Source organism: Triplophysa dalaica, chromosome 6 (genome assembly GCF_015846415.1).
Source record: "Triplophysa dalaica isolate WHDGS20190420 chromosome 6, ASM1584641v1, whole genome shotgun sequence".
NCBI lineage: Eukaryota > Metazoa > Chordata > Actinopteri > Cypriniformes > Nemacheilidae > Triplophysa > Triplophysa dalaica.
Window position 1 is genome coordinate 1,315,694 of NC_079547.1, and position 27,181 is coordinate 1,342,874.

The 27,181-nt window shown below is 37.4% G+C and overlaps 2 protein-coding genes across 6 annotated transcripts; one reads left to right on the plus strand and one right to left on the minus strand.

Moving 5' to 3' along the window:
* Nucleotides 1–1,571: 1,571 nt before the first annotated feature.
* On the plus strand, nt 1,572–8,628 carry b3galt1a (UDP-Gal:betaGlcNAc beta 1,3-galactosyltransferase, polypeptide 1a). Of its 2 annotated transcripts, none has more exons than XM_056749964.1 (2): nt 1,572–1,661; nt 6,768–8,628. In XM_056749964.1, exon 2 carries the CDS (start codon nt 7,199–7,201, stop codon nt 8,186–8,188), a length of 990 nt encoding a protein of 329 aa, XP_056605942.1. In that variant the 5' UTR covers nt 1,572–1,661; nt 6,768–7,198; the 3' UTR covers nt 8,189–8,628. The 2 variants fall into 2 exon arrangements, with proteins under 2 accessions (XP_056605942.1, XP_056605943.1); XM_056749965.1 differs by having other exon boundaries at nt 1,614–1,661; nt 6,773–8,628.
* A 136-nt stretch (nt 8,629–8,764) lies between these two features.
* Nucleotides 8,765–23,405, minus strand: atp7b (ATPase copper transporting beta). Of its 4 annotated transcripts, XM_056749962.1 has the most exons (22): nt 23,091–23,405; nt 21,639–22,244; nt 21,434–21,533; nt 19,298–19,504; nt 19,059–19,222; nt 18,649–18,843; nt 18,471–18,553; nt 16,754–16,937; nt 16,412–16,645; nt 16,111–16,202; nt 15,866–15,993; nt 15,117–15,271; nt 14,071–14,205; nt 13,793–13,987; nt 13,529–13,711; nt 12,687–12,903; nt 12,315–12,452; nt 11,013–11,155; nt 10,694–10,897; nt 10,487–10,604; nt 10,305–10,407; nt 8,765–10,218 (listed from the first exon to the last, which is right to left on the minus strand). In XM_056749962.1, the coding sequence occupies exons 1-22, from the start codon at nt 23,247–23,249 to the stop codon at nt 9,939–9,941; spliced, it is 4,023 nt and encodes a 1,340-aa protein (XP_056605940.1). In that variant the 5' UTR covers nt 23,250–23,405; the 3' UTR covers nt 8,765–9,938. The 4 variants fall into 4 exon arrangements, with proteins under 4 accessions (XP_056605940.1, XP_056605938.1, XP_056605937.1 ...); XM_056749960.1 differs by having other exon boundaries at nt 18,649–18,810; nt 21,434–22,244; XM_056749959.1 differs by having other exon boundaries at nt 21,434–22,244.
* Between the last annotated feature and the right edge of the window lie 3,776 nt (nt 23,406–27,181).

Genomic DNA, 27,181 nt, shown 5'->3' on the forward strand with positions numbered 1-27,181 from the left:
GGGAGGCAGAAATGAGGAAGAATCCGCTCGATAAACATGACACCAAAGCTTCCGGAGCGCTGGGTGAAGCCGGAGGCCTCTGCCAGGGTGACAATGACTTCTTGTCTGTAGAGGATCAGATTAAACAGAATCGATATTATGAGGACGATTGATGAATTCACACAATCCGCCATACAGCCGTTTATACACGATCATAGAACAATCTCACAGCTCTGTTCATGGAGAAATGAATGTTAGCATGCTTGTATTCTTTTATACTCCTGCCGGCACATTTTAATCACATTCTGAATCTTTTGGAAAGTTTTATTTAAAGCACCTGGTGTGCAAGAGGAATCGGGGAAATATGATAATGATGATCCTTTTTGGTAATTACTGTTAACGTTTGACTCAGAATTCATGTATCATTGCTTGTGTTCCATGCGAAGTATTCTTTAAATCTCTTTATAGAGCGTTTGATTTCTGCTTCTGTTTGATAGAATTCCTGATATGTTTTTGGATTGTAAGGATAAATTGCCTGCATTATTCTGCAAAAGCATTGACAATAGTTCAATAAAAACATGCTTCTGGAACCAACAGCGTATTTATCTCAAATATTTTTTCTTATGCATTTGACATTCACAGAAATGCTGTTTTTAGCAATGTAAATACGTATAACTTAAATGGTAAGAACATTTGCAAACATAATTTGGGCAACACTCTACAATGTTGGATATGTTGTTATAAATTAAAAGGAAACGTTTCCAGTTTGCAAAGAATTCGTCATTTATTGACCCTCGTGTCACGTCAAACCTACTTCCTTCCTCAGAACACACAAGAAGGCATGTGAAGAACGCTGACAACATTGAACCCTATTGACTTCCATTGTATGAACAAAAACAACTGACACATTTCTCAAAATGTGAATCAATGAAGAAAAGCAGATTTACAACCACATGAGGGGAATAACTGATGACTGAAATTTTAATATTTAGCTTTGATGCAGGGGCGGACTGGCCATCTAACTGACTTGCAAGCTTACGTATTGCCAGACGGACATATTATAAAAGCGAATGCACACAACGCGAATGCAAAAGAATCGTTTTCATCTCCCCCCTCCCCGGTCAAAGGCTAAACCATTCCCCAGGCGCAACCCCCCCCCCTCCCCCCTCAGTCGACAGAAATATTGGAGGGCCGATGTTGGCCAAAAAATGCCAAAGCCAATTTCTCTTCCCAGTCCTGCCCTGCTTTGCTGTTTCAGCTGACATGAGCAATAGACTATAGCATTTATTGATCATTTGTAATGTAATTTATTACAAATACATTTGTTTTCAGACATAAGAAATTTAAGTTTAAATTTGCTCGACTGAATAAAGATAAACGCACGCATACACATATTCCTATACACGAACCCCTGATCGGATTATTAATTAAAGAAAAGATGTTAAAACGAAAGTCATTTAAAAGCAAGTTATTGAAGGGTCGTTGGAGATTGCAGTAGTGTTGTTGGTAAATGAGCAGTGCGTACGCGTACTGGCGCTCTTCTGTCGTGTGGGGTCGCATGCGCGGTGCTGATTGGTCAGATCTGTAACCCGCAGCATCCTTTGCACTAGATCCTCCATTCCTCTTCTGCTCTAAACACTACACACAGCATCTCACTAAAGCACACAATGCGACTGAGAAAGGTACGTTCACATCACTACACCATCATTTACTGTCATCAGGTGCGTCGAGGCGCTTCACGCGCTGCATTGTCGTGTTATTCTCACGTTGCGCTCTTCAAAACAAACAATGATGCTAAAAACGATCTCCGCAGCAATGTCATACAATATCCATTTCTGCTTTCCCATAGAACGTTTTAGTCAACGGCTGTTCTTACCTTTTTTTAGTCCGTGGAAGCTTTTTCCAAAACAAAGAACAGAAATCGTAAATGTTCTCTGTGGAACCGTTTAACCTATTTAAGACAGTATGGCGCCATGCGTAAAGCATTCTGCGTGCGTTTCTATGGGGGTTCGTGCCAGCTATGTCGGTAAAATCTGTGAACATTTGGTGTAAAATCAGACTGTTTCAGATATGAGAAGGTCGATGTGGATTGTTTGTTGAGGGTTATGCAGAAACTGGCGTCATTCTTCTGCGCATTCTAATATGAAATAATAAATTGTCAATATTACAGATAATGTTCTACTTGTCACATCGAGGATGAAGTGGCAAAGTATAAACTAAAGGTGGGGTTTTATATGACATTATAGAGATTTAGAAAAAGAAACTATATTTTAGTGATGTGAATGGAAGTATTTCTACATGTACCAAACCTCTCAGTGAATATATGTGGTTATAAGATTTCGTTTGTTTATAACCTTGTTATACAAGTACATGGATTGGTATGCTTCTGATTTCCAGGGAATAATTCTGCTGAAGTAAAAAATCCACCCACCAATTTAACGGCATAATAATCTGGATAGCAAAAACAAAGTGATTTATTGTTAATTTCGACATTGATTCAACATTAAATCAACTATCTTTAATATCTTTGAAGTAAACTTTTGATGAGGCTTAAAAGTTTTTCTTAGGGCCTTTTTTAAAACCCAGGTCAGCTGTTTTATAAAAAAAGAATCTCTAACCGTGTGCTTAACAGGGTCACACCCCTATACTTGCCCTCAGTTTCTGCTATAAATGTGTCCACAGTTATTTAAGTTTTGAATTTAATTTTATAAATATTTTAAATTATCTTCTATTTTAAGATCTTTAGCTTTAATGTTCATTTTAGATCAAGTTTTAGCTATATTGGTATATGCTTTTGTCATTTAATGATTTATTTGTTTATTTTTTACATTTCTATATAATATTCATTCCTTTCTATGTTAGTTTTTGTTTATTATTATAGTTGTGGTGATTAAAACTTATTTCAAATTTTTTTTGAGGCAACATCTTAATTTTTCCTTTCGTTAAGTTTTTCCCATCATTATTTGGTCAATATTTGTTTTCAAGGAACAGAGATGTTCAACTTTTTAATTTGAGTAATTAAAAATAACATTGATCGCAACTGTTTGTTTAGGCTCTAAATATATTGTGTTTTTTAATGCACATGAGCAACATGTCTGTTTAAAGCTTAAGCTGTGTACAGATTGTTGTTTATTTGCGATGGCTTGTTTCAATGTTAGTGTGAAAGAATGTCTTGAATAATTCTTTCTGTTTGTATTTGCACAGATAATATAACGCAGTTGTATTCAAAGCAGCTTGTCTTTGTGCCCAGGGAGAATAAACTTCCCTAGCATACAGATGCCATCTTATGTTTAAGCATTTATTTACATAAATATTTAAGTACTGGAGAGAGCGTCATTATTCTGAGAAGTGGTTAGACGTGTTGTGTTAATAGACCGAATCCTCATGGCAGTCGTCAACCCACAAACATCATTGCATTGATGGAGAATGCAAGAGCTTGCGGTCATCTGCCTTTTTCACTAATGCAAAATGCATTTGTCTTTAGCTTTAAACAATTCAATCTTAAGAATTAAAGTCTTAGAAAGGAATTGTAATTCAAAGCTGAATTAACCTTAAATTAACTTTGAATTACACTTCATAGGGAAAATATCTATTCCAGGTGCAGCCATCTCTTTCTCACACACACAAGCTCAGGATTGAGAGGGCAGCCATCTGTTTATTGATCCGTAAATCAGAGAAAGTCTTACATTGGCAAGCACAATAACACACATGACAAATGTGTCGCCATTGAACTGAGAAGTGTGTTTTGGGCTTCGGCAGACTTTGTTTAGAACAGATTGAGTCCGACTGAAAAGATTTAGAAACAATTGACCATCGATGCAGCTTCGGTCGATTAAAACACAAAGACCAGCCGTAAACAAGACTGATTAAACACATTTACATTTACAAATACAAGTTCCAGTGAACACAGTATATATCTACAGTATGTACAGTATATACATTAAATATATGAATCAGTAATGGTCAGTGGAAGGTTTCCTCTTTCTGTACATGTCTCTGACTGATTTATTCAATTCTATATAAATACAATTCTATTATGCCGGCCACAGTCTGAAACAATTCTCCATAAGACACTACTCTCTGATACAGCTGTCTGTCCATCTGCATTTGGCAGGAACATGAAGCCTTTATGAATGTACTTTAAATATTTATTTGATCGTATGTTTGGTTCAGTTTGTTATGATGGTGAAAGAGAGAGAGAAAGTCTTAAATCATTGAGGATGAGGACAAGATATATCTTCTGGCCCTTAACTGTCATTCAACAACCGTGAAATGATCAGGAAATGGCTTTGACTCAGAAACTTTTGCATTCACATGACAGATATGCACAGACACACTAACACGCAACGATCATCAAGTGTGGATCGGAAAATAAGTCTTAAAATGAATCAATTTACTCTATTTGATTATTTACTCACTTTAATGTCAAACCCATGGGTCCAACACCTTATTGATTTTTCTGTTAAATCTAACAAACAGATATTCATAAAAGGAAGAGTTTTGATGTACTGTCACTTTAAGTGAAATTCACTGTGCTCTAGAACTGTTAAACCGGATGCCCCATGGCAACAGCTGAGTATCCCACGGCAACAGAAGACAGATGCTGTGCTCTGAATTACAAAATGGTATCGCCTCTACAGAACATAATCACTGAACAAGAGATGCAGAGGGTTCAGAAAGTGTGTTGTTGTCTGATATATTGTTGACATTCACTTGACATTCTGTCATAAACATATTATATTGAAGGAACTGTTCACCTAAAATAAAGGTGATGATGTCACTGTGGTTTCTTACAATGACAGTGAAAGGGAACTGACTGAGTACATGAGGATAGTCTGTGACTCACTAAAACTAGTGAAAGTGGAAGTTCACCCAAAAATGAAATTTTTGTCATCATTTACTCTCCCTCATGACATTTCACACCTTTATAACTTTCTTTCTTCCGCAGAACACAAAAGAAGATATTTCGAAGAAAGTTGGTAACCAAACAGCACTGGACCCCGTTCACTTCAAGTGTATAGACACAAAACCAATGCAAGTGAATGGGTTCCAGTTTACAACATTTTTCTAAATATCTTCTTGGTGTTCTGCAGAGGTGAGAAAGTCACACAGGTTTGAAATGACAAATGATGAGAGAATTCTCTTTTCTTCTTGGGTGAACTATCAGTTTAAGTGAATTCCAGGTAGAAGTATTGTTCAGTGAACACAGAATGTATTTCTTTAGCTTGAATTCTTTGACATTTACAGTATTTGCATGTTTCTGACCTTTTAAAAAAGAACGAGAGGCTGGAGTTGATCCAAATTAAAAGTGAAATCAAGAGGAAAAATGTCTATTTTAGTAAAAGAAAATACCCTTTTCATCTCTTTCCCAGAATATTCTGCTAAGTACCTACATTTGATAAACCCATTAATAACAGATGTCAGCCATTTCTTTGTATATTATGTTACATATATAAACATCAACAAATAATTAAATCATTAAAATGATTCCGTGGCTTTATAATTTAATGTAATGATTGTAATTTAGTGCTTTGTTTTATTACACATTCTATTGTTGACACACATGTTCTCATGTTGTTTCAGAATGATCTCATAACAGTTTAAACACTGTTACAGTATCTGCAGGACAAATTTTGAGACCATTTCAAAATCAGTCTTTCTGATTTTCAAATGAACAATTTATAGATATGTGTTTAAAATGATTGTTTTTTTTTCACTCTGTGAGATACCAACAATATTTCTCCCGAATTTCAAATTAAAATATTGTTTCTTGCATTTATTTGCAAAAAAATACAACTGGAGAAACCGGTGAAAAAGCTCTGTATATTTTAGACCTCTTTCAGACCTTTAAATGTTCAGATTCACGTGTTTTTAGGAAAAGTTTCAAAGTATATTTTGTGATAACCTGTATTTTTTATCACAGTTAAGAAACAATATTGCACATATACGACATAAAATATATAAAATTCATATTTAAAACCTTTTCTCCAGCCAATATCATTTTAATCAGACAATGATTCAGGCTGCCCAATATATCTCTATACAGTATGTCCATCTGTGTGAGACAACATGGGCTCTTCATAGATAATAAAATAAAGCTTCTCACATGGATGTACACAAGGTTAATAGAGATTTAGAAAAAATCTGATGAGTCATTTTTCCCTCTCAAGTGAGATTTTGAGAAAGCTGAGGGTGTTGGGAATCACATCTGACTCTACTGTTGTTGGAGTCTTTCCCAGGCACTTGCTGCTGCTGATGTTGTTTGTGTGTGTTGTTTTGTGTCTTCAGGTGCACAAATTCTGCTGAAGTGCTGTTTTATAATCGAGACGTATAGATCTCTCACCACCTGTACCTGGAATTTAAAAACCCACTACTAATACCAGCACTAGTTTATATCTATAGTTTTGATTTACTGTATATTATTATTTTTATTAACGTGTTTAAATAATTGTAGATTTTTTGTTCTACAGTATTCAAAATAAATAAAATAGACGACGGCAGCACCACAAAAAATATTTTATTGTTCATATTTGTGCTTTCTAGCCATTGATTTAAAAAAAAAAATGTATAGCACAAAATCATATATTTCAAAACATATAATAATAATAATGGCTATTATTAAAATAAATAGCCATTACTATTAAAATAATAACAAACACGTGTTTATAGAGTCTTATACCACACATTCATTTTGGGATACAATTTTGCATATAAAATAGTTTTTGTGTAATGATCTTATGTATGATATGATATGAGTTCAGCACTAATATATGACATTTTTTCTCCAGTTTAGATTCACACGCAGCCTAACCGTGAGATCTGGGAAGAGAGCGTACACCCATCACCAGAGACAAGGGCATCTCGACTTTCATTGATCTACAAACAGATGTCCTGGAGAACCTGAACTGAGAATCATCCACGCTTTATTAATGTCAGACGCAGTGCGGCGATGACCCACACAGACAGAAGGTCAAGACTGGGAAAGCGGATCTCAGCAAAAACACAAGTCAATGAAGCTTCGAGACGCATCTGAGAGAGAAAACATGAGTCACACACACAGTAAAGAGAAGGTAGAATTGGGAAAAATATATCAAGAAAGAGCAATGCTTCCAAACAAAACCAAACCAGCCTTGAGATGGCTGGTATGAGTTCATTGAAGCGATGGTCTTGAAATAACTTCACGTGATTGGCCCGTGGGCTGATTGACAGGTGATCCGAGATGCCATCGAAGGTGTCGTGTTTTTACATGTTGACCGTGGTGTGCTGGGCCAGCGCTCTGTGGTATCTCAGCGGCCCGCGGCCCTCGACCGCCTACGTGGGTCAGATTACCTTCACGGTGCGCAAGCCGCCGGCCAGGCCCCTGAAGAACGATACGCTCAGCAACATCCGCACACGTTCCCTCAATCCGCACAATTTCAAGTTCCTCATCAACGAGGCCAAGAAATGCGAGGGCACGCCGCCCTTCCTCGTCCTCCTCATCAGCACCAACCACAAGGAGTTTAACGCCCGGCAGGCCATCCGTGAGACGTGGGGAGACGAGAACACGTTCGGAGACGTTCGCATTTTGACGCTGTTCCTCTTGGGCTTCAACACGGAGCCGGTCCTCAACCAGATGGTGGAACAGGAGAGTCAGATCTTCCACGACATCCTGGTGGAGGACTTTGTGGATTCCTACCACAATTTGACCTTGAAGACCCTCATGGGCATGCGCTGGGTGTCCACGTACTGCTCCGACGCTCGCTACGTCATGAAAACCGACAGCGACATATTCATCAACATGGACAATTTGGTGTTCAACCTTCTCAGGCCTAATGCCAAGCCGCGGCGCCGCTTTTTCACAGGTCGCGTGATAAACGGAGGACCCATACGGGACGCCCGCAACAAGTGGTTTATGTCCAGAGAGCTCTATCCTGACAGCAGGTACCCGCCGTTCTGTTCCGGCACCGGATACGTGTTCTCTGGAGACGTGGCCGAGCTGGTGTACAAGGCGTCGCTCCATACGAGACTCCTGCACCTGGAAGACGTGTACGTGGGATTGTGTCTGCGCAAACTGGGCATTCATCTCTTCCAGAACACCGGATTTAACCACTTTAAGATGACGTACAGTCTGTGCCGCTACAGAAAAGTGTTGACTGTACATCAGATCTCACCGGAGGAGATCCTTCGAATATGGAACGATATGTCCAACAAGAAAAACCTGAAATGCTAACAAGGTGGTTTTGACATGCTGTCGTAGTTTCATTCCAAAACTTTGGACACATGTTGCAGAAAATACTTCTTCATATTAACCGGATCGTATCACACACAAACACACACACAAAGATAAGTTAATCCATGATTCCAGACATACAGATGATGTAAAAGTAGGAAAAAGGCTTTTTTTAGGTCTCAACAACATTATTATTTATCTATTGAACTGCTATGAATGTACAATATATGCTGTGTATAACTAAAGTAACAACTTTCAAGATACATAATATTATATGTGAAGTATTTACTATCCCAAATGTCTGCCATAACCACAATTAATCCTGTATGTCTCATATTTAGATTAATTTATATTTATGTGTAGTTTCAGCTTTTGCAAAACACAAGACTTCAGTTATGGAACTGCACATAGAAATATTATTCTTCTGTTGAGAAGGGTGCAAAAAAACAATCCAAACTACACAGTCATTTGCACGCAAAATGCAAAAACACACAATCTTGTAAGAGATGTTACGATTCACTCAGCTTGCGATACAATTTCACGGTTTATTTTTACAAAATGAGTCGAGACAATTCGAAGTGAACAACTGCCCTTTTATTATTTCTTTACTGCTGCGCATTTCTTTGTAAAATAAAATCTTTTATGTCACATAACAAAACTACACTGCGATTTAAAAACAAAAATGATTAAAACAAAAGTCTCTTTAATATATATTTACTTGGTCTTGGATTTTTTACATTAAAGAAATATCTGCACATCCACGTTTTCCAAGTTTGCAGTAAACACAGCGGCCCCTGCTCAATTCATGTACTGCGACTCAAATAACAACTCAACCGCATCTCATATCACACATATTATAATAGATTTTCAACCGGCTCGAACCCAAAAATGAAAATTATGAGTCATTCTAAACTGTATGACTTTCTTTCTTCTGCAGAACAAACACAAAAAGATATTTTAAATAACGTTGGTGACCAAACAACATTGAACCCCATCGTATGGACACAAAACCACTGAGACATTTCTCAAAATATCTTCTGTCGTGTTCCACTGAAGAAAGAGCCACATACAGGTTTACAACCACATTAGAGTGAATAAATGATGAATAAATTAGACGGATTCTGAGCTTACACAATCTGTTTAAGACACCACTACAACCGGTTCAAGTTAGTCTATGCTTTGTATTTTTTAGACAAACATCTTGTTTGTGCTGCATCACATAACATCGCACATGACACAGATCACAAGTGATGAGGTCACTGAGGGGTCATGCACTTTATTTTACACTGCTATAAAAATAAAGCATATCCGTTAATGTCTATTGTTTATTGTCTATTTAGTTTATTTCAAATCATTCATCATAGTTATTGTAAACGTCTGTTATCAGAATCATTGACAAACCGCAGGTGCAGATGTTTCATTCACCTCGGTTTGCCAACCAAACAAATCCCAGCATTAAACCACTTGTTTTAGCTCTGGTTGTGATTCATCTCTTTTAAAAGCTATGGCAGTAAGTGCAATACATTTCCACCGGTTTGTTTTCACTGACACATAATATTGATCTATAATTTCCTGCAGCTGCCCCAGAGAGGCGAGGACCAGGAATATAAGATGTCAACTTAACTTAATTAAAAGGGAAAAATAAACCTTGCTAAAAGGACTGTGGGGATGCATGAGACGAAAAAAGAATCTAGACATCATTTAAAATGAAATGTCATTGTTTGTATTTCAGCAATACATTTATGTTCAGTTACACGATGAAGTTGCGCTCAGACACATGAGAATCCAGTCGAGAGTAGTGGGCGGTGAGGCACGCTTGTGCTGGAGATGTGTGGGAGGAGTTTGAGTTAAAAGAGGAGGAGTCTGAACTGGAAAGTCTCCACCTCTTTCTGTCCCGTCCTCTGTGAAATGAACGAGGGCTGCAGCGATGGGTTTCCATTCCCACGTGTGTGCTGACCTGAGACGGACTCAGACTCAGCTTATGACCCTGAGCTCTCCCCTCATACTCATCTACTGATGTCTTCTTGTAGCTGTTAAAAAACATTTTAAGATATTTACAGGATCTCTAAGAGTCGTGTGCGTGTGATGATTTGATCTCGGTGTGATGTGAACTCACAGCCTCAGGAGTAAAGAAGACAGGACCACAGAGACAGATGACGCTGCCATCGCAGCAGAACCCATCCAGGGCTGCAGCACCAGACCAACCGGCATAAACACACCTGACAACAAAACAACAACACGTCTGTAACGTCACAACATCAATTGAAAAGGAAGTTGGTGTTTGTGCGTGTTGCTCACCTGCTGCGATAGGAATGCCGAGCAAGTTATAAATTAGAGCAAACACAAAGTTAATCCTGATCCTCCTCACTGTCTTTTTAGACAGCTCGATGCTGGCCACGACGTCCAGCAGATCATTCTAAATCAATCGAGAAAACAACTCTGAAATTGTCTTTTTTGTTACAAAGAACAGTTTGCTGACGACTGACACGTGATGGAAAGGCTCACTCGTATAAGAACGATATCTGCAGCTTCTATAGCAACATCGGTGCCTGTTCCGATGGCAATGCCCAGATCTGCTTGAGCGAGAGCGGGCGAGTCGTTCACCCCGTCGCCAACCATTGCCACCTTCAGACCTCTTTCCTGCAATTCCTGAACCTTCGCCACTTTATGTGATGGCAAGACCTCCGCAAACACCGTCCTGATGCCCACCTGCGTAAAAGATTCACTTCCACATTTTAGAATAATAGGAAAAACCTCACATAAATCTTTTGAACGGCACTCTCAATGGCTTCTCATTATTTTCTTCAAGTGAAGACATGTGTACCTGTGTGGCGATGGCCCGGGCTGTGCGTCTGTTGTCTCCTGTGATCATAAACACTTCTATACCCATACTGCTCAGGGTACGAACGGCCAATGCCGACTCCGTCTTCACCGTATCTGCTATAGCTAACATAGCACACAGAACCCCTGACAACAAACAATAAACAAAAACAAAACGTGATTGGTTTATAAAGTCCATTTCAGACCCACACAAAATCTGTGAAGATCAAGCTTAAACTACACTGGCAAACAAAGAGACATCACTTAATATGCATATTGATGGGACCAAATATCATTAGTTTAAAAATGAAAAACTTCAATTTTTTCAGTAGGCTGCTCGATTATGACAGAAATCATAATCACCATCATATTGGCCAATACCGAGATCTTGATTATTTAACACGATGACTCATTTACCTTTTAAAACGGCATAGAAAAATGAAAACTGAATTTAACTAAAAATAAATGTAAAGAAATAGCACAGCTGAACCACTGTAAAGGAAAGGGGTGTGCTTTATATATGGTTATATAATTATATATAATCCATCCAAAACGGAACGCGACACAATAATTATTTTACCTTGATTATTTTGTTTTTGAAATTGTTGAAAGTCAAAATTGACAATTACGATTAATTTCATTTTTTTGTGTTTCATCTTTTTTGATCCTGCATATAGCTATCGATGTGCATTTTGGTTTTCGAGGACAAACATCAAACATTTCTTAAAGGGACAGTTCACCCAAATATAAAAATTCGGTCACCATTTAAAGATATTTGGAGGAATGTCAGTAACCAAACAAATCTCATCCCCATCGATTGTTCGGTTACTGATATTCTTCCAAATAACTTCCTTTGTGAAAAATGAAATGAAGACAGGTCTGGAACAACTTGAGGGTTAGTAAAGGATGACAGAATAAAACAAATTGGGTGAACTGTCCCTTTAAGATACATTTTCTTGAGAAAGGAAATTACTCAAAATATTAATCTTTGTTTTTAGGTGACTTTAAGCTCTCCAAACAAGTTAAAGTTCTACTAATGGTATAAGAAAAATAAACTTGAATTAAGTTTGACCTCTTTAATAAGTACCTAATTCAATATTATTTTATCAAATAAATCTATTTTGATTTCAGAATGTTCATATGGAAAACAAAAGAACCAAGAAAGAAATTCATCTCTTTGCAGTGAAATATTCACCATTGTGCACCCTGGAGAGAAATGGACTTTGTTATTTTTATTGAAAAACTTTGAATTGTACACAAGGTAAAAATAAAATTGTGTTGTATAAACATGGATATGACAGTGTACCATCAATAGCCACCAGTATGGCCGTCTGTCCTTTGGTTTCATGGCTGCTCATAGCATCATCCACATCGGCTGTGACCTCCAAACCGTTTCTCTTCATCCAACTTCTGTTCCCGATCAACACAGAGTATGAAGGACAGTCTGGAAAACATTACAAAGGGGTCATTCTGCCTATTAAAACACGTGTCACTTATATGGAAAATCAATAAAAACAGCATAAGCAACAGCCGAAGAGAGGGTAAAAACAACATTTCTATTTTATGTTCTATTTTTTTAAATGCTGTAAAAGAGAAAAGGTTGTCTTAAAGGCATCAAAGTCTCTAGTAATACTCAAATCTCACACTAGGGGGCACCAGAAATGCAGATTCCTCGCACCTGACCCTGTGTCTGTCTCCACCAGCAGACTACTCTCATCTGTGGTGGCTCCATGGAGGGTGAGGATTGATGCTGATGTGCGTTTCGATCCGTCGGTCTCGTGTGTTTCTGGGTTGTTCTGCAGCAGATTCTCTATGTTAGAAACTTTACAGCTGATTCCACAGCCGGGAACGGCCTGGAAGTCATAACAGTACCCCAGAGTTTCTGAACCCAACTCCTACAGAGATACAAAAACACACCAGAAGACATTCAGAAAACTGTGTAAACACTTCAACAAATCAAATCAAAAGTGAGGACAGCAAGTCACATTTTGTTTCTATTCATTAATCTCATTCACTGTTTGTTTGTATATATATGCATAAAGTCAGCAAAAGCTCCTTTTTTGGATGCTCGTCTGTATAAGTGCAATAAAATATAGTAAACAAAAGTGAAAATGTATTTAATAGGATGTGGGTTTAAAACGATAGAAGGCTATCGAATGTCCCCCTTTCAGAGGGCTAAATCCTCATGAAAATCACATTGTCTGCCTCACTTGCTGATGTAATCCAGGTGTTAACCAATGAAATGACATTGTGTGTAAACAGAATGGACGCATTTCACAATCTAACATCTAATGGATGAAATGTGCACACAATGGCGTGTCCTAAATACTCTGTTGTGAAAACTGTTTCATGGTCCCATCAAAACACATGAAACATAATAATGCAAGTGAAGCAGCCTATCAGCTTGAGTCACGCTGACGTGCGAGCCGATTGGCTGGCAGGACTTGAGAGTTTCATGAGTGAAGTTTGTCATCAAACTCAACTAGAGTCTCAAAGTGTTGTGTGTTGGTTTCTTCAGACCTCTTTGCAATGCCTGGCGACAGCCGTGCCCAGCGGGTGCTCACTGCTCGCCTCAGCCGTGCCCACCACAGCCAGAACCTTCCGGAGAGGAAGCTTTGCTCGGTCCCACAGCACCAGCACTCGGGTCACCTGAGGCACTCCATTAGTGATGGTGCCCGTCTTATCAAACATAACAGCCTGGACCTGCAGGGCGAGCAGAGGGAGGGTACAGACATATATAAATAGTTTTGTTTTTTATATAAGGGTTTAAGCGTTGGGCCTTGCCTTGTGGGCCATCTCCAGAGGTTCTCCTCCCTTTATAAGAATGCCATTCTGAGCGCCCACTCCAGTGCCCACCATAACAGCGGTGGGTGTGGCCAGACCCAGAGAACACGGACACGCGATAGACAGAACCGTGATGGAGGCTTGAAAGGCGAAGCGGATGATCACGTCTGTCCTGGAGATGTTTGGGTCGTAACCCTGTAGAGATAATACGAGAGTTGTCTCTTGTGCACACCCGTGTGTAAAGTGTGAGCGTACATACAGTCCAGAAGATAACTCACAGGAAAATATTGTGCAACTATGTTAAAGTCCACAAAGCCAATAATGAGCCACGCCACCAGCGTGAGCACTGAGGTGACGACTATGAAGGGGACGAAATAGCCACTCAGTTTATCAGCTAACTGTTGAATCGGTGCCTAAAGAGAAAGAAAGACATCAGGATAGAAATCATGATGATTGACAAGAGGAAATGTTTAGTTTAGATATGTCAAATGGTGAAAATGTAATTGAATAAATATTATTATACACAGTATAACATATACACTTTATACATATTATATTATATAAATTATAATGTATTGTATTGTGCATTCTTGTAGCTCAAGGTCATGGGTTCAATCCCAGGGATTACACATACATAGAAACAAATGTTTAGTATAATGAAATGTAAGTCGCTTTGGATAAAAGCATCTGCCAAATGTATTGTATATATTATATTATATTAAATTATGTAAGTTATATTATATTACAGTAATTATATTGTATTTTATTGTATTATATTATATTATAAAAATTATGTTATGTTATGATATATTATATTATAGAAATAATATTATATTATATAAATTATATTATATTGCAGTAATTATATTATATTATGTTGTATTGTTATGTATTTTATTTTATTAATGATATTATATAAATTATATTATATAAATTATATTACATTAAATATATTATTTTGTGTTGTTATGTTATGTTATGTTATGTTGTTATACTATACTATACTATATTATATTATGTTATTTCCAAAAAAATTGTTATGTCTCCAAAAAAATGATAAAAGATTTCTTAACAAGATTGCTCCGCTGCTTTTTTTACCAAAAAATATTTAAACAAATTCTTACAATTCTGCTAATAATTTTTTACACTCTATTAAGTTCATACAGTTACACCACCCAACATAAAAACATGTTCACTATAGAAAATGTCTAAAAGAAAAATTGCATTATTATGTACTGTATTTTTATCAACGATAATTCTGTTTGTGAATGTATTTGTGTGTGGACAAACCTATCTTGTGTGTGTTTGTGTGCGTGCGTGTTACCTTTGATGTCTGAGCCTCTTCCACTAGTTTAACTATCTGGCTGAGGGTGGTCTCTGACCCCACATGTCTGGCCTTCACCAGCAGAGCTCCGTGAGCATTAATAGAGCCGGCGATCACGTAGCTCCCCGCTCTCTTAATCACAGGCATTGGCTCACCTGGAGAAATACTGAGACTGAGATTCTATTCCATCAAACAGCTTCTGACCCTTTCACTCCATGAGAACTTATGAACATGCCAAACCACAAGAACACGACGAACATAGATTCCCGTTAAACGTGATAAAATTGTCTGCCAAAGCACAACACTGTCTCAACCAATAGTGTTTGTTTTGGGGTCGGGGATATCTGTTTGTCAGAACTATGGAAGACGTTTGAAGTTTTTGTTTGGGAAACCTTTATCATTTCTGAATTACAATTGGTTGACACTGGCCTTACAAAATTTGTTTAGTATGCCATTAGTATACTTCATCTTAACTTAAAATAAGAAAGTATGTATTCAGTTTACTTTTATGTACTTCTCACCGAAATCTCGCTGTAAACTAGTTGTGTACTCAAAGTTTACAACTGTACCCTTTATAAACTACAAAGTGGGGCAATTTAGTACCAAGTGGTATACTTAAAAATATACTTGAACATTGTTAAATACTTAAATGATAAAATAATCAAATGAATTTGTTTTGTATGGTAATGGCACAGATATTACATAATGATACTTTAGCTGCCTACGGCGGGATGCAATAAGTCATGTACCCGTGATAAGAGACTCGTCTGCCATAGACGTGCCCTCGATGACCTTCCCATCCACAGGAAACTTTCCTCCTGGAGCTACTTTCACCACATCACCCCTCTGTACCAGATCCACAGACACCTGCTCCTCTCTGACATACAGAAAACACGACATCCTTAAAAACCAAATGAACTTCAAATGCTATTTAACTGGCAATCACATCAGTAATAAATGAATTGATTATTATTCAGATGACAGTGATCTGAACCTGATAATAGTGTTGTCAGGGCCCAGGGACACGATAGTGGCATCTGTAGCTTGGAGAGACATGAGTTTTGCCAAAGCCTCTGAAGTTTTACTCTGAACGGGTGAATAGAAGGTCAACGAAGCATTCATAATGATCTCAGACAGGTAAATAATAATCGCTTTGATTTTATGAGCATGGAGATCGTTCTAGCCAAAGTAACACATTTGAGAGATCAAGTACTGTTTCTTTCTTTCTTTACTTTTAACCCCATATCAGCACTAAAGACTATTTATGGCAAACAAATTCATTTACTGTTTTTCACCTTGGCCACATGCTCCAGCCAGCGTCCCAGAGCAATGAATACAAACAGCATGGGAGGCGTGTCAAAAAATGTGAGCGGGCTCTGTTTGGCTCCTTCGATCATGGCCACGAGCAGCACCACACAAGAGTACACGTATGCAACGGTGGTCGCCAAAACAATCAACACGTCCATGTTGGCAACACCGTGTCTGAGCGAACGATAAGCTTGTATGTAGAAGTAGCGACCACCTAGAAACTGAATTAGAAAAAAGACGATCAATGCTTAATAGGACTGCTCAGAAAACCTGTCGGGCAACAATCGTTATTTTTCTGTTTGGTGTTCTAAGGTCAGGTGTCACTGTACCTGAACAGGTGTGCAGAGCAGAAAGAACGCCAGGTTCATGATGGAGAGACCAGGTAAGATGTTTTGATCCGCGGGCATAGAGCCACCGTGTTCCTTGTGCTGACTGTCCATCACCATCATATAAATCATCAAACCCATCACAGGAATCCCAAACACCAGACTGAAGAGAAACGAGTGCTTCCATCTGCACATACAGAGTGAGTTCATCCTTTAAAACATACTTTACATACTAGATTTTTATAGTGTTTTTAGGACTGACATCATCCTTAAAGAGAAAGGTAAAGATATGGGCCCGTATTCTGAAAGCTTTCCACTAAGAAAGCTCTTAATTTAGTTTAAAAACTTCTACGTTGGAGTAAAGTGATACAGCATCAATCTGAGAGCAACTTTGAGCGAAGAAAAGACAAAAACTTTTATCTAATTAACTCACTGTCAATTCAATTCAATGTAATTTAATGTTATAGAGCATTTACAATTTGCATTGCATCAAAGAAGATATACAAGAAATCCGAGATAAACCAAAGTTGAACACTGACAGAATAATCGGATAAAACTTTAAAGTAATAATGGGAATCGTCATGTATTTCTCACTTTTGTGTTTCATCCATTTTCTCTCCTGCTAAAGAAACTCTTAAGTCTATTAAAAGTCCTCCTCACTACTACTAACATTTTGGACCTTAAGAGCTCTTTTAAGGGTTAAGATGCTTTATGAAATACTTTTTCTGTACTAGGGTCTTTTCTGTAATTTTAAAGGCAAACGCCCACATTTCTAAGTATTTTCTCTTTGCGCTCAGATTTTTCATGACTACGCGCCCTGATGTTGCTCTTTCAAAGAGATCTCTTTTAAGAGATTTCATGGAGTTCTCAGTTATGTTTTATTGGAATATCAGATGTTTCTCCTAAAATGTTTCAGGAGAAAATAAAAACAGAACAAAGTGTAATTGTTGAAACACATGAAAAGTCTGGAGGTGTAAATGAATGTAGATTGTAGAGGTGAAATAATCTGTAAATTTGATGAGAAATCGTTAAATTGATATTGAGATCTTCAATAATATTGACTTTTGATTGCAGACTTGACAAATCTAAGCTGAGTTTGACACATCGTTGACATCTCTTCTCAAACTCAAAAGATATTTGTCAGATTCCTGACTCTTTTCCAAAGAGAAGATGAGATTTAAACAAAATTTTCCATTTGCTTTATTTAATCTCATTGATGTGTAGGAGATATTACTGTGATTTTATAGATATCTCATCTTAGGTTCCTCATATTTCGAAATCTACACTGTAAAAACCTATAAATTTACAGAATTGTAATGTTATGTTTACAGATTTAGCATGTGAAATTTGTATGTATCAATGTAAAACGTAAAATTACAGAAAAAGACCACAAATGTACAGGAAACCCATGAAACCATGTAATTTTACTGTACATTTCCGGCGCCCCAGCTGCACCCAGCTGCCAAACATTTCAGTTTTTTAACAAGGTTTAATGTTTTAGAGTTTATTTTTCATAACATCAAAAATATACAAGAAAAAACGGGAAAACTATTTATCATATCCTGGATATTATATCTCCTTATATACTGAAATTTTACAGGGAAGAAAATGTGTTTAATGGTTTATTTCTGTCGCTACAGCTGCAGAAAGTTTCAATTTTTACAGATTTTATTTACAGTGTAGGTGCACACACAGAATAATATTTAACAAAGATACTTGCTGTCGAATCTCCTCTTGGTGGTCCAACATGTTGTTCTTCCATAATCCCTCATTCTTTATCAAAGACACTCCGAAACCCAAACCCTTGTGAACAGACAGAGAACGAGAGAGACAGAGAGAGAAATTAGTATAACAAGCACCCATCTTTCTCTCATTATCAATAATTTAATTATCTGTACCTCAATGATTCTGACGATATCTCGAGAGCCTATCAAATCCGGGTCAAACTTCACATGAGCCTTGTTTGTTGCCAGGGCAACGGAGGCTTCCAGAATCCCCTCAGTCCTCAAAAGTTTGCTTTGGATGTTATGGACACAGGAAGCACATGTCATACCGGTGACCTGACGAAATATCCATGTCGAGACTGAAACAAGCTTGGAAGATTTTAATTGACGTACATCAATACACTCTTTTGTTGAATTCTACATCAGCCCTTCATAAGAATTTCCATTTCATCTCCCTTCCCGCCGTTTTATACAAAAAACAAAGGGAGGAAGCAAAGCTTCTTATCTTTTATTTAAATAGCTAGATGCAGTGTTTCTGTAACTTCAGAGACTTCTTGTCAAATGAATATAATGTGTGCACTCACAGAGAGATCCAAGATCCCATCCTGCACTGTGTTCTCCTCCATCACAGACGCTCCGAAACCCAGATCAGAGATGAGCTGAACGACCCGTGACGGATCCAGAAGTGCGGGATCGTACTTCACCTCGGCTTTACCAGCCATAAGAGCCACCAACACTGATCTAATACCTACAAAAACACTTTAGGGCTCATCTACACCTCTGAGTTTACACGTGATGGTTAAAGGTTTATGCCATTATTTACCTTTATGTTTCAGCAGGTTTCTCTCAATGGTGGCCACACAGGACGCACAGGTCATGCCGGTCACCTGAACACAACATTTGTGTGTCTGTCTCTCTTCAGAGCCGTTTGGGTTATCTGTGATGGTCGAGTGTGGAGATTTGGCCGTCTGGACACAGGTTTGTAGATTCAGCTGCTTCGCACCACTGGACGTCTGACAGATCGATGGATCTTTCAAAGAAGCAGATTGTATTACATAGAACTCGTGCATTACAATGCAAACACTTTCACTGGGGTTCAAACCCATGACCTTTGAACTGCAAACACAACACTCTGCACTAAACAGATAAAGTAGCTTTTACGATTGAATATTTTCATGATTCTGTCTTAATATGTCATGTCTTTCTTGGTCTCTTGGCAGAATCATGGCAGGACCAATTGTTTCATGTTTGGATCGTCATACCCTCTCTCTCCAGGTCTTGTCTATGTTCCAGCCCTCTTGTCTGTTCATTGTATTGTAAATTAGTTCATGCCGCACACCTGTTCCCTCGTTCCAGTTCGTTGTGTATCCCAAGCCTACCTTGTCTAGTCTAGTCTACCTTGTTCCAGCCATTAGTAAATGTTTATCTAGTTTATGTCAGTTTGTATCAAGTGTTTTGTTAGTCTAGTAAGTAGTTTATTGTTCCTGTTGAGTTTGTTATTTTTATTCCCCTTGTTGTTGTTGTTTTACCCCCAAGTGGGTTTTTGTGTTGTGTTTTGTTCCCTATATTAAAAGTCTTTGTTTCTCACCACCTCCTGCCTGCAATTGGGTTCCTTCCTTGTGATTCATGACAGAATTTAACCACAGAATTAACTGTTTGAAATGACTTTTTGCACAGACACCACCTACATTTGGTGAGAGAGAGAGAGAGAGAGAGAGAGCGTGAGAGAGAGAGAGCGTGAGAGAGAGACAGAGAGAGAGAGAGCATGAGAGAGAGAGAGAGAGCGAGAGAGAGAGAGAGGGAGGCCTAAAGCCTCTTTAATCCGATTAGACTCTCTTACTTTTAGATCTGAAGGGTTGCCGTAGTTTCGGGTCATTCAAGAACACTTTATGTTATTCTAGAACAGCAATCTGTGTTGTAAAGAAACTTTTGTTCTGGACAGAAATCACTGGCTAAAGAGAAGACAGTGTCCGGACACGATAAAGATGCTAACTTCTGGGTTTAAGAGGCAAAGAAAGTTTACTATTTTAAGGTCCCATTCTTATAACCCGTGTGAACTATAGTACTATTTATTACAATTCTAAATGTGACTATATAAACAATACCATAGGAACAGTTTACCCAAATAAAAATTCATGTTACTATGAAAAGCTATCTTAAAGCAACACAGTAGTTTTTTGAGCCTAAAATAATGTTTTTAAAATGATTGCAGTGTTAGAACAACTCTAAACTGGACGAGTTCAACCTGAGCAGGCTCATAGTAGGGCAACAAGTACACTCTATGAGTTCTGTGTTGGGGTCGGTACACAAGGCCTGCTGAAGAGTGTCACATGGTTTTCCAAAGAACGTTTCTGCATTCGCCGGTCTCATCACCTTACTAAAACAAATGCCCACAGGGAAGCTTATACGATGACATTTTTTATGACACTGGTAACAAACAGTTGCGCTTATCGACCACATGGGGGAACCTGTGAGCAAACGTTCTACAGTATTGCTTAAAAGTTGTTTAATGTCAAAATGTTTAAGCTATAAAAAGCACATCCATTCTTCATTAAATTAACCCGAATGACTCCGGTGGGATAATAAATTGTCGCTTTGGAATGATAAGATTGTGTCTGCATTCTGAGCACTGCTGAGATATTGAGCTTCAAAGTTTTTACATTCCATTTCACTTTGTGGATAAAAAATGCAAAAAATACCCAAGGGAAAGAAAAAAACATCACACAATGTAAATAAGTTGTCAAAGAGTACGGATATGTGAATAACTCGGTTTAGTTTTTTATAATTCAAAAGTGACTAAATGTTTTCTGAAGCGATGCTTTTGTGAGGGAAAGCAATGAAAATGCCACGTATCCATGGCAACATCCAGATCAGAGAAGTAAGTTCAAATACAGCTCATCATTAACATCAAATCACATCAGTTATGGCACGTGTCAAATATATCTTTGTTGTTCAGTACCTTGTTCTAAGCAGGCTTCAAATCCCATGTCCTCAATCGCTTCCCGCAGATCTTCTGAATGGGTGACACTGGAGTCGTAGGTTATAATTCCCTTCTTTTCCTGTAAGTAAACGATAATAGAACGAACCCCGGCTCTCTTAGACATCATTCCCTCAATGGTCTGAACACAAGAGCTGCACGTCATTCCCTCTATTCCAATACTGACCGAGGAATTATGTCCAGAGTTCCAACCAGGGATGGAAACCCTAAAGTTCCCGGGTGGTATTTCCTCTAATAATCCTTTAACAGTCTCCAGGGTCAGCAGAGACGGGTCGAATCGAAGGTCAACGCTTCCTTTTTCCAATGACACGCATGCAGAATTAACCCCAAACACTCCTGACAGAGTTGATGTTATGTTCTTAACACATGAGCCGCAATGCATGCCTTCAACTCCCAACGTCACCTCGGACCAGTCGGACGCGTGAGAGGCACAGGTTCCTGGAGGTCGTAGTTGAATGGAGGCATCAAACCCCATGTCCTCTATGTGTTCTCTTAAAATCTCAGGTGTCACCGCCGCAGGATTAAACCTCACAGAGACTTCTTTATCACTTAAAGACACCTGCACTTCTAAAACTCCTCTAAGACTTCCAATCAGTTCTTCAATAGATCGGACACATGATAGACAGGTCATTCCCTCAACCTTAATCTTCACTTCACTCTCCTCGACCACAGACAAACTGGGCTTTAATTCATTGGGACTCCCTTGTTCATAAGCAAGATTATCGAAAGCATGTTTTTGTGCGATGCAGGCCTCACGCGGACCTCCGTTCCCCTAAAAAAAAAACGTTCGTGAGTTTAAATGTCTGATCAAGTCTGTGTTTCATTCACTATCATAGTTATCAAAATAAATATGTCAAAAGTTCATATATGAGCACTTCAATGTACTGTATATCTACATAGATAATTCATTTCTACAAATCAATAAAGCACCCTTAGCACTCCAAAGCCTTTTATATTCTCACACACACACAAGTATTGGCACAAAACTTTTCCATTACAGACCATCAAAGAACAGATTATTCCAAGCTGTCCGACTAAACTATCACAAGACCAGAAATTCTGCTCGGCACAGAGAGAAATGCTTAATTTTTTACACAATTTTACATTATTGGGCAAGACCACTTACTAACTCATATTTACCAAATTCTGTTCAGTTCTAGAACATGCTTTAGGGTTTTGTGCTAGCAAAATGGACATCCTGTGGTAAACACAAACAAAATTGTAAAGTGGCTCAAAAGTTCAACTCACTTAAAAAAAGTTTTGCAAAAGAATGAAACGACAGACAAAATGTTTAGTTCTTTTTCTATGACAAACAAAAAGTAAAACAGGGATGAGATGAACTTTAGTGCTACTTTGTTGGGGCACCTGTGTGAACTTAAGGGCAATGCTTCTCTAAAATATCACCTTAAGTTCGCTTTGTTAACTAAAAATCTTAAACGAAAATTTTCGGTTATACTATGGTTTAACTAGAAATAAAAACAAATACAAATGTTTGTTAAAAAACGCGTTAACCTTTGCGCATGCAGTCTGTTATCTAAGAAACCCAGGAGTGTGTAAAGTATTTACAGTTACTTTTGAAGTACAAATACTTGAAATACTTTGCGCGTATTAAACCAACCTTAGATCCGTCGAATCCATCTTTAGGACAAACGCAAGGATCCGGTCCACAGTGACACGGAGATCCACAGGCTTCCATGCAAACCTGTTCTTTCCCATTCTCAGACGACTTTGAGATCAGTTGGGAGAAGTTATTAAACGCGTTGAGTTTATTGTTCATTGTACCGACTTAAGTTTATAGTTTTCCTTACATATTAATACAGTCGCTCGTGTGTTTCATACCGAAGGTATTAAAGTGGCTCGTGACTGTGCGCGCGCTCTTAAAACTGCGCAGGTTTGCGCTCAGCGCTCGTCTGTCACCTGCGGTCATCTCTGTGGATCCCTTTGGATTTTGCACCCGGCACAGCCTGTCAAAGTCTTTTTCTCATAACTTCTGTAAATGATTCAACTAAACTACGTTGCCGAGTGCACAACTAAACAAACGTGTGTTGCACGCGTCACTCTCTCTTTCTCTCTCTCTCTCTCTCTCTCTCTCTCTCTCATTTAGATCAACAACAGCATATTTCAGCAGGATTTATTAGAATTCTATGGGTTCCCCTCCACCAAATAAAACCACTCGTATAGAACCCAACACATGACCTGCAGAGACCCAAAGACATCATGTTTCCATTAAAACTATTTCCCATTATAACCATTAAACCCAGTAGAATATCTCTGATCCTCTGAAAAGTATTTCCCTAAAATATCAGTTACTGCGTTATATATTTTCCAGAAAATCTTGTTACTAGTCATTAATTATTAATGACCGTCATTGAATTATTACTGTTGATATTACACTTATTATTACCACTGTCAGATTTGTAAGTGCAACATTTACAACCTGTTGCAATAAAACAAGAGACTGTGATGTAATATGTGTGTTTTTCCACCAGGGTGCACACGTGATAATCTTTAATGCTTAATATACTGATGAAGTTGATGAAAACGTTTTACTTTAAATTGACATCTTTAAAACAAGTTGACACAAAAATGACATAAAATAGCTTTTTTAAAGGACACTGACATGTGTTTTTGGACAGGCAAAGTTTTGTGATACAGTCTGTGAAACACCACAGCTTTCTACATTTACATTGCATTTAGTCATTTAGCAGACGCCTTTATTCAAAGCGACTTACAGATGAGAAAAGGCTTCTAAAAAGGGATTTATTTTTAGGCTGTGTGTGTACTAACACCTATGGAACACGGATAGCCACTGAAATCTCATAAACTCATCCATTAAGAAAAACACTGAAATGGTAAAGACATAAAAATGGAAATAGAAATAGAAAGATAAATTAGAGTAAATCAAACGAGGAAAGTAAAGGCGTTTTATCCCACGTCAATACAGCAATCTAAATCTCTATAAACTGTGAAGAGAACTGCAGTTTAATAGTAAGAATTAAAGAATTATTAAAGATCAGTTGAACAATTGAGAGACTCAGGTCAGCTTACCCATAGTGCACACCAGGTGGATCCATACATCGCATGAAGGTTTATGTTCACGGTGTGTTGTGTTGTTATACTGCTCTCTCTATCTCTCTATCTCTCTCTCTCTCTCTCTCTCTCTCTCTCTCTCTCTCTCTCATGGCAGAAGGACATCCACATGACTGTCATGAATTTTCAATTGTCCTTTGACACTCAATTACAGCAACATCCGAGAATGTAGCCCTCAAGAATGTACCATGGTAAGCCTGCTGAAATAAAACAAACAAACGAATGGTTTCTAGAAATACAATTATGAACCATCAGCTGTTTACCAATAAAACCAGTACAAAATTCCTTCATGTAGTGTGTTTTGGGTCTTATTCCAGAAGGATTTCAGGTGTTCGATTGGTTCCCATCCACCAGATCACATCCCACCAACAGAACCCGGTATTAAGAGTAGAGACACAGACATCTTTATAGTTCCCATAAAACCAATTTTTCCCACTATAACCATTAAATACAGCAAAATGTTTCTATGGTTTCTATATTTTTAAACAGAGAATACTAAAGCTATATTTGCTATGGCTAGTGTAGAAACATAATACAATTTAACAAGATGACTAATACTTACCACAAGATTTTTAAAATATCTAAATATTCGACAAAATCAAAAAATTATGCATGAAACATAAAAGCTTATAAACACCTTCCAGTACATTTTACAGCATAGACATTCTATAAAGAATTGCTATGACGTAGACACATGATGCAAACATGGCCGCCGAGTGTACCGACTTCCGAAAACGGAGTTTGATGATGAGAATTCCATCAATATCACCTAACAGCAAAAGTAAAAAGACATTAAAATGGTTTTAAAATACTAAAGCCCTCACTTGGATTTCACGTTTTCAGTTAATTTAAATAAGCTTTTCGCTGTCTTTTTATTTTATTTAGTTTTTCAATTTTTATTGTGATTGTATGCTCAAACAAAGGTGCTTATGTGTCTATATTTTGAATTAAGATTGTATTCCTATTTTGTATGTACATTTTATACAGTTAATAAAAAATGGACTAGTTGCACAAGATGGCGCTAGTGACAGAAAACAAGTGTTTGAAAGTGTATATTTTTCTATTGTTGTTTTCGACCTCAATTTAGACAGCACACTTTCCGTCAAACCACAGAAGAACTTTCCAATCAAACCCACAGGACTCCAGGCCCTGCAGAACAGTACTGCGCTTCTCTGACAGAGCTGTTGAGAACAGAATGTTTCTCATGTCTGATAGGACTGAAAGAGCACTGTTTAGACACTTTCATTTAGCACTACTCAGTGTTCCAAGCTATTCTGTTGTTGACCACCCACTTCACTTTATCTGCATTTGTTTTTCATTCAGATGGCATGTAATGATTCGGGGCGAATTGTTCGCGTGTTTGTTTGTCGAATCCCGTCCCATCCACCCATCTCTGGCTCAACAAAAATGACTGGAAAATCTTCCTTGAAACCTTTATTTCATCTAGCCACATATCATACACAAATCTTTACAGCGATATGTACAGTGTAATATTAATAAATTAATCAACTTCATATGGAAGATGAACTCTTAAATACAAGAAATGACAAAAACAGTTTCATTCACACTGGTTCTTGTTTTCACCATTGAATCTCTGTATAAACATTCTGGATTATCATCAAACTCCAATGAGCTTTACGATTATTTAACAAATAAAAGTATTTTACAAATCCTGTACAAAAGAGGTTTTACCAAAAGCTTTATTGCTTCTCTATTATCTGTGCTGATGCTGGACAAGTTAAAAGAAAAAGAGTTTTTTACATCCAGGCCTACAAAGATCTTATTTACACTTGGCATTAACATATGTGTCTATTTTTATCTGGGTTGCATTTATACCCGATGTTTCAAGATCTTATCATGCTTTATAACACCAGAAAAACATGACTCACCTACTTTTTACTGCTAACCAAAAAGAAATACTCATGCAAACTAACAAAAATGTTAGAATATTTCGCTAACATTGCTAAATTATCTAAACTAACAATGAAAGAATAATGTTTTATACCAATGTTTTATAAGGTTTTTAGAGAGTTTAGGAATCATATAAAATGTGGATTGAATGCCCTTTAAAATAGAAAAAGAACACTTTTAAACAACTTTGAGAGAACTTTTAGAGAACATTAGCAAACATTCTGCTAATATTGTTTATATTAAGTAAAACAAATTTTATTTCCGATGGTTTTTAAACTCCACTAACAATGAAAAAATAAATAGCCTTCCAACATTTACCAATTGGATGATTCTTAACTTAAAACTTAAAAATATTAGTTAACTCAACAAATTTGATGTAAACTTGCTGTGTTAGCTAATATTTTTAGGTTGAATAACTTAAAAGTTTAAGGCAAGCAGGTAACTTTTTTTTTTGTAAGTTTAACCATTTTGATTAAAGTTTAACAGTGTTTTAATTACCTTTTTTTAGAGCATTTAGCAATAATTTTGATTGCATGAACACTTTTTGATAACATTTAGCTTATATTGCCAAGTTACGAAAATTTGATTTCTGAATGTTCACTTCACTATTGAAGTGCATTTCACTAACAATGAAAAAAATAACATGCCCTCATTAACCAATGTTATACCAATGTTTATACAACACTTTATGCGCATTTAGCACTTAAA

Coding starts and splice junctions, on each gene's coding strand:
- b3galt1a (XM_056749964.1), top strand. CDS start 7,199: ATGCCATCGAAGGTGTCGTGTTTTTACATGTTGACCGTGGTGTGCTGG.
- atp7b (XM_056749959.1), bottom strand. CDS start 23,249: ATGAACAATAAACTCAACGCGTTTAATAACTTCTCCCAACTGATCTCA. Junction 19,223..19,297: donor AAACCTGCTGAAACATAAAG/GTAAATAATGGC, acceptor GTGTTTTTGTAG/GTATTAGATCAGTGTTGGTG. Junction 11,156..12,314: donor CATACTGGTGGCTATTGATG/GTACACTGTCAT, acceptor GTTTGTTGTCAG/GGGTTCTGTGTGCTATGTTA.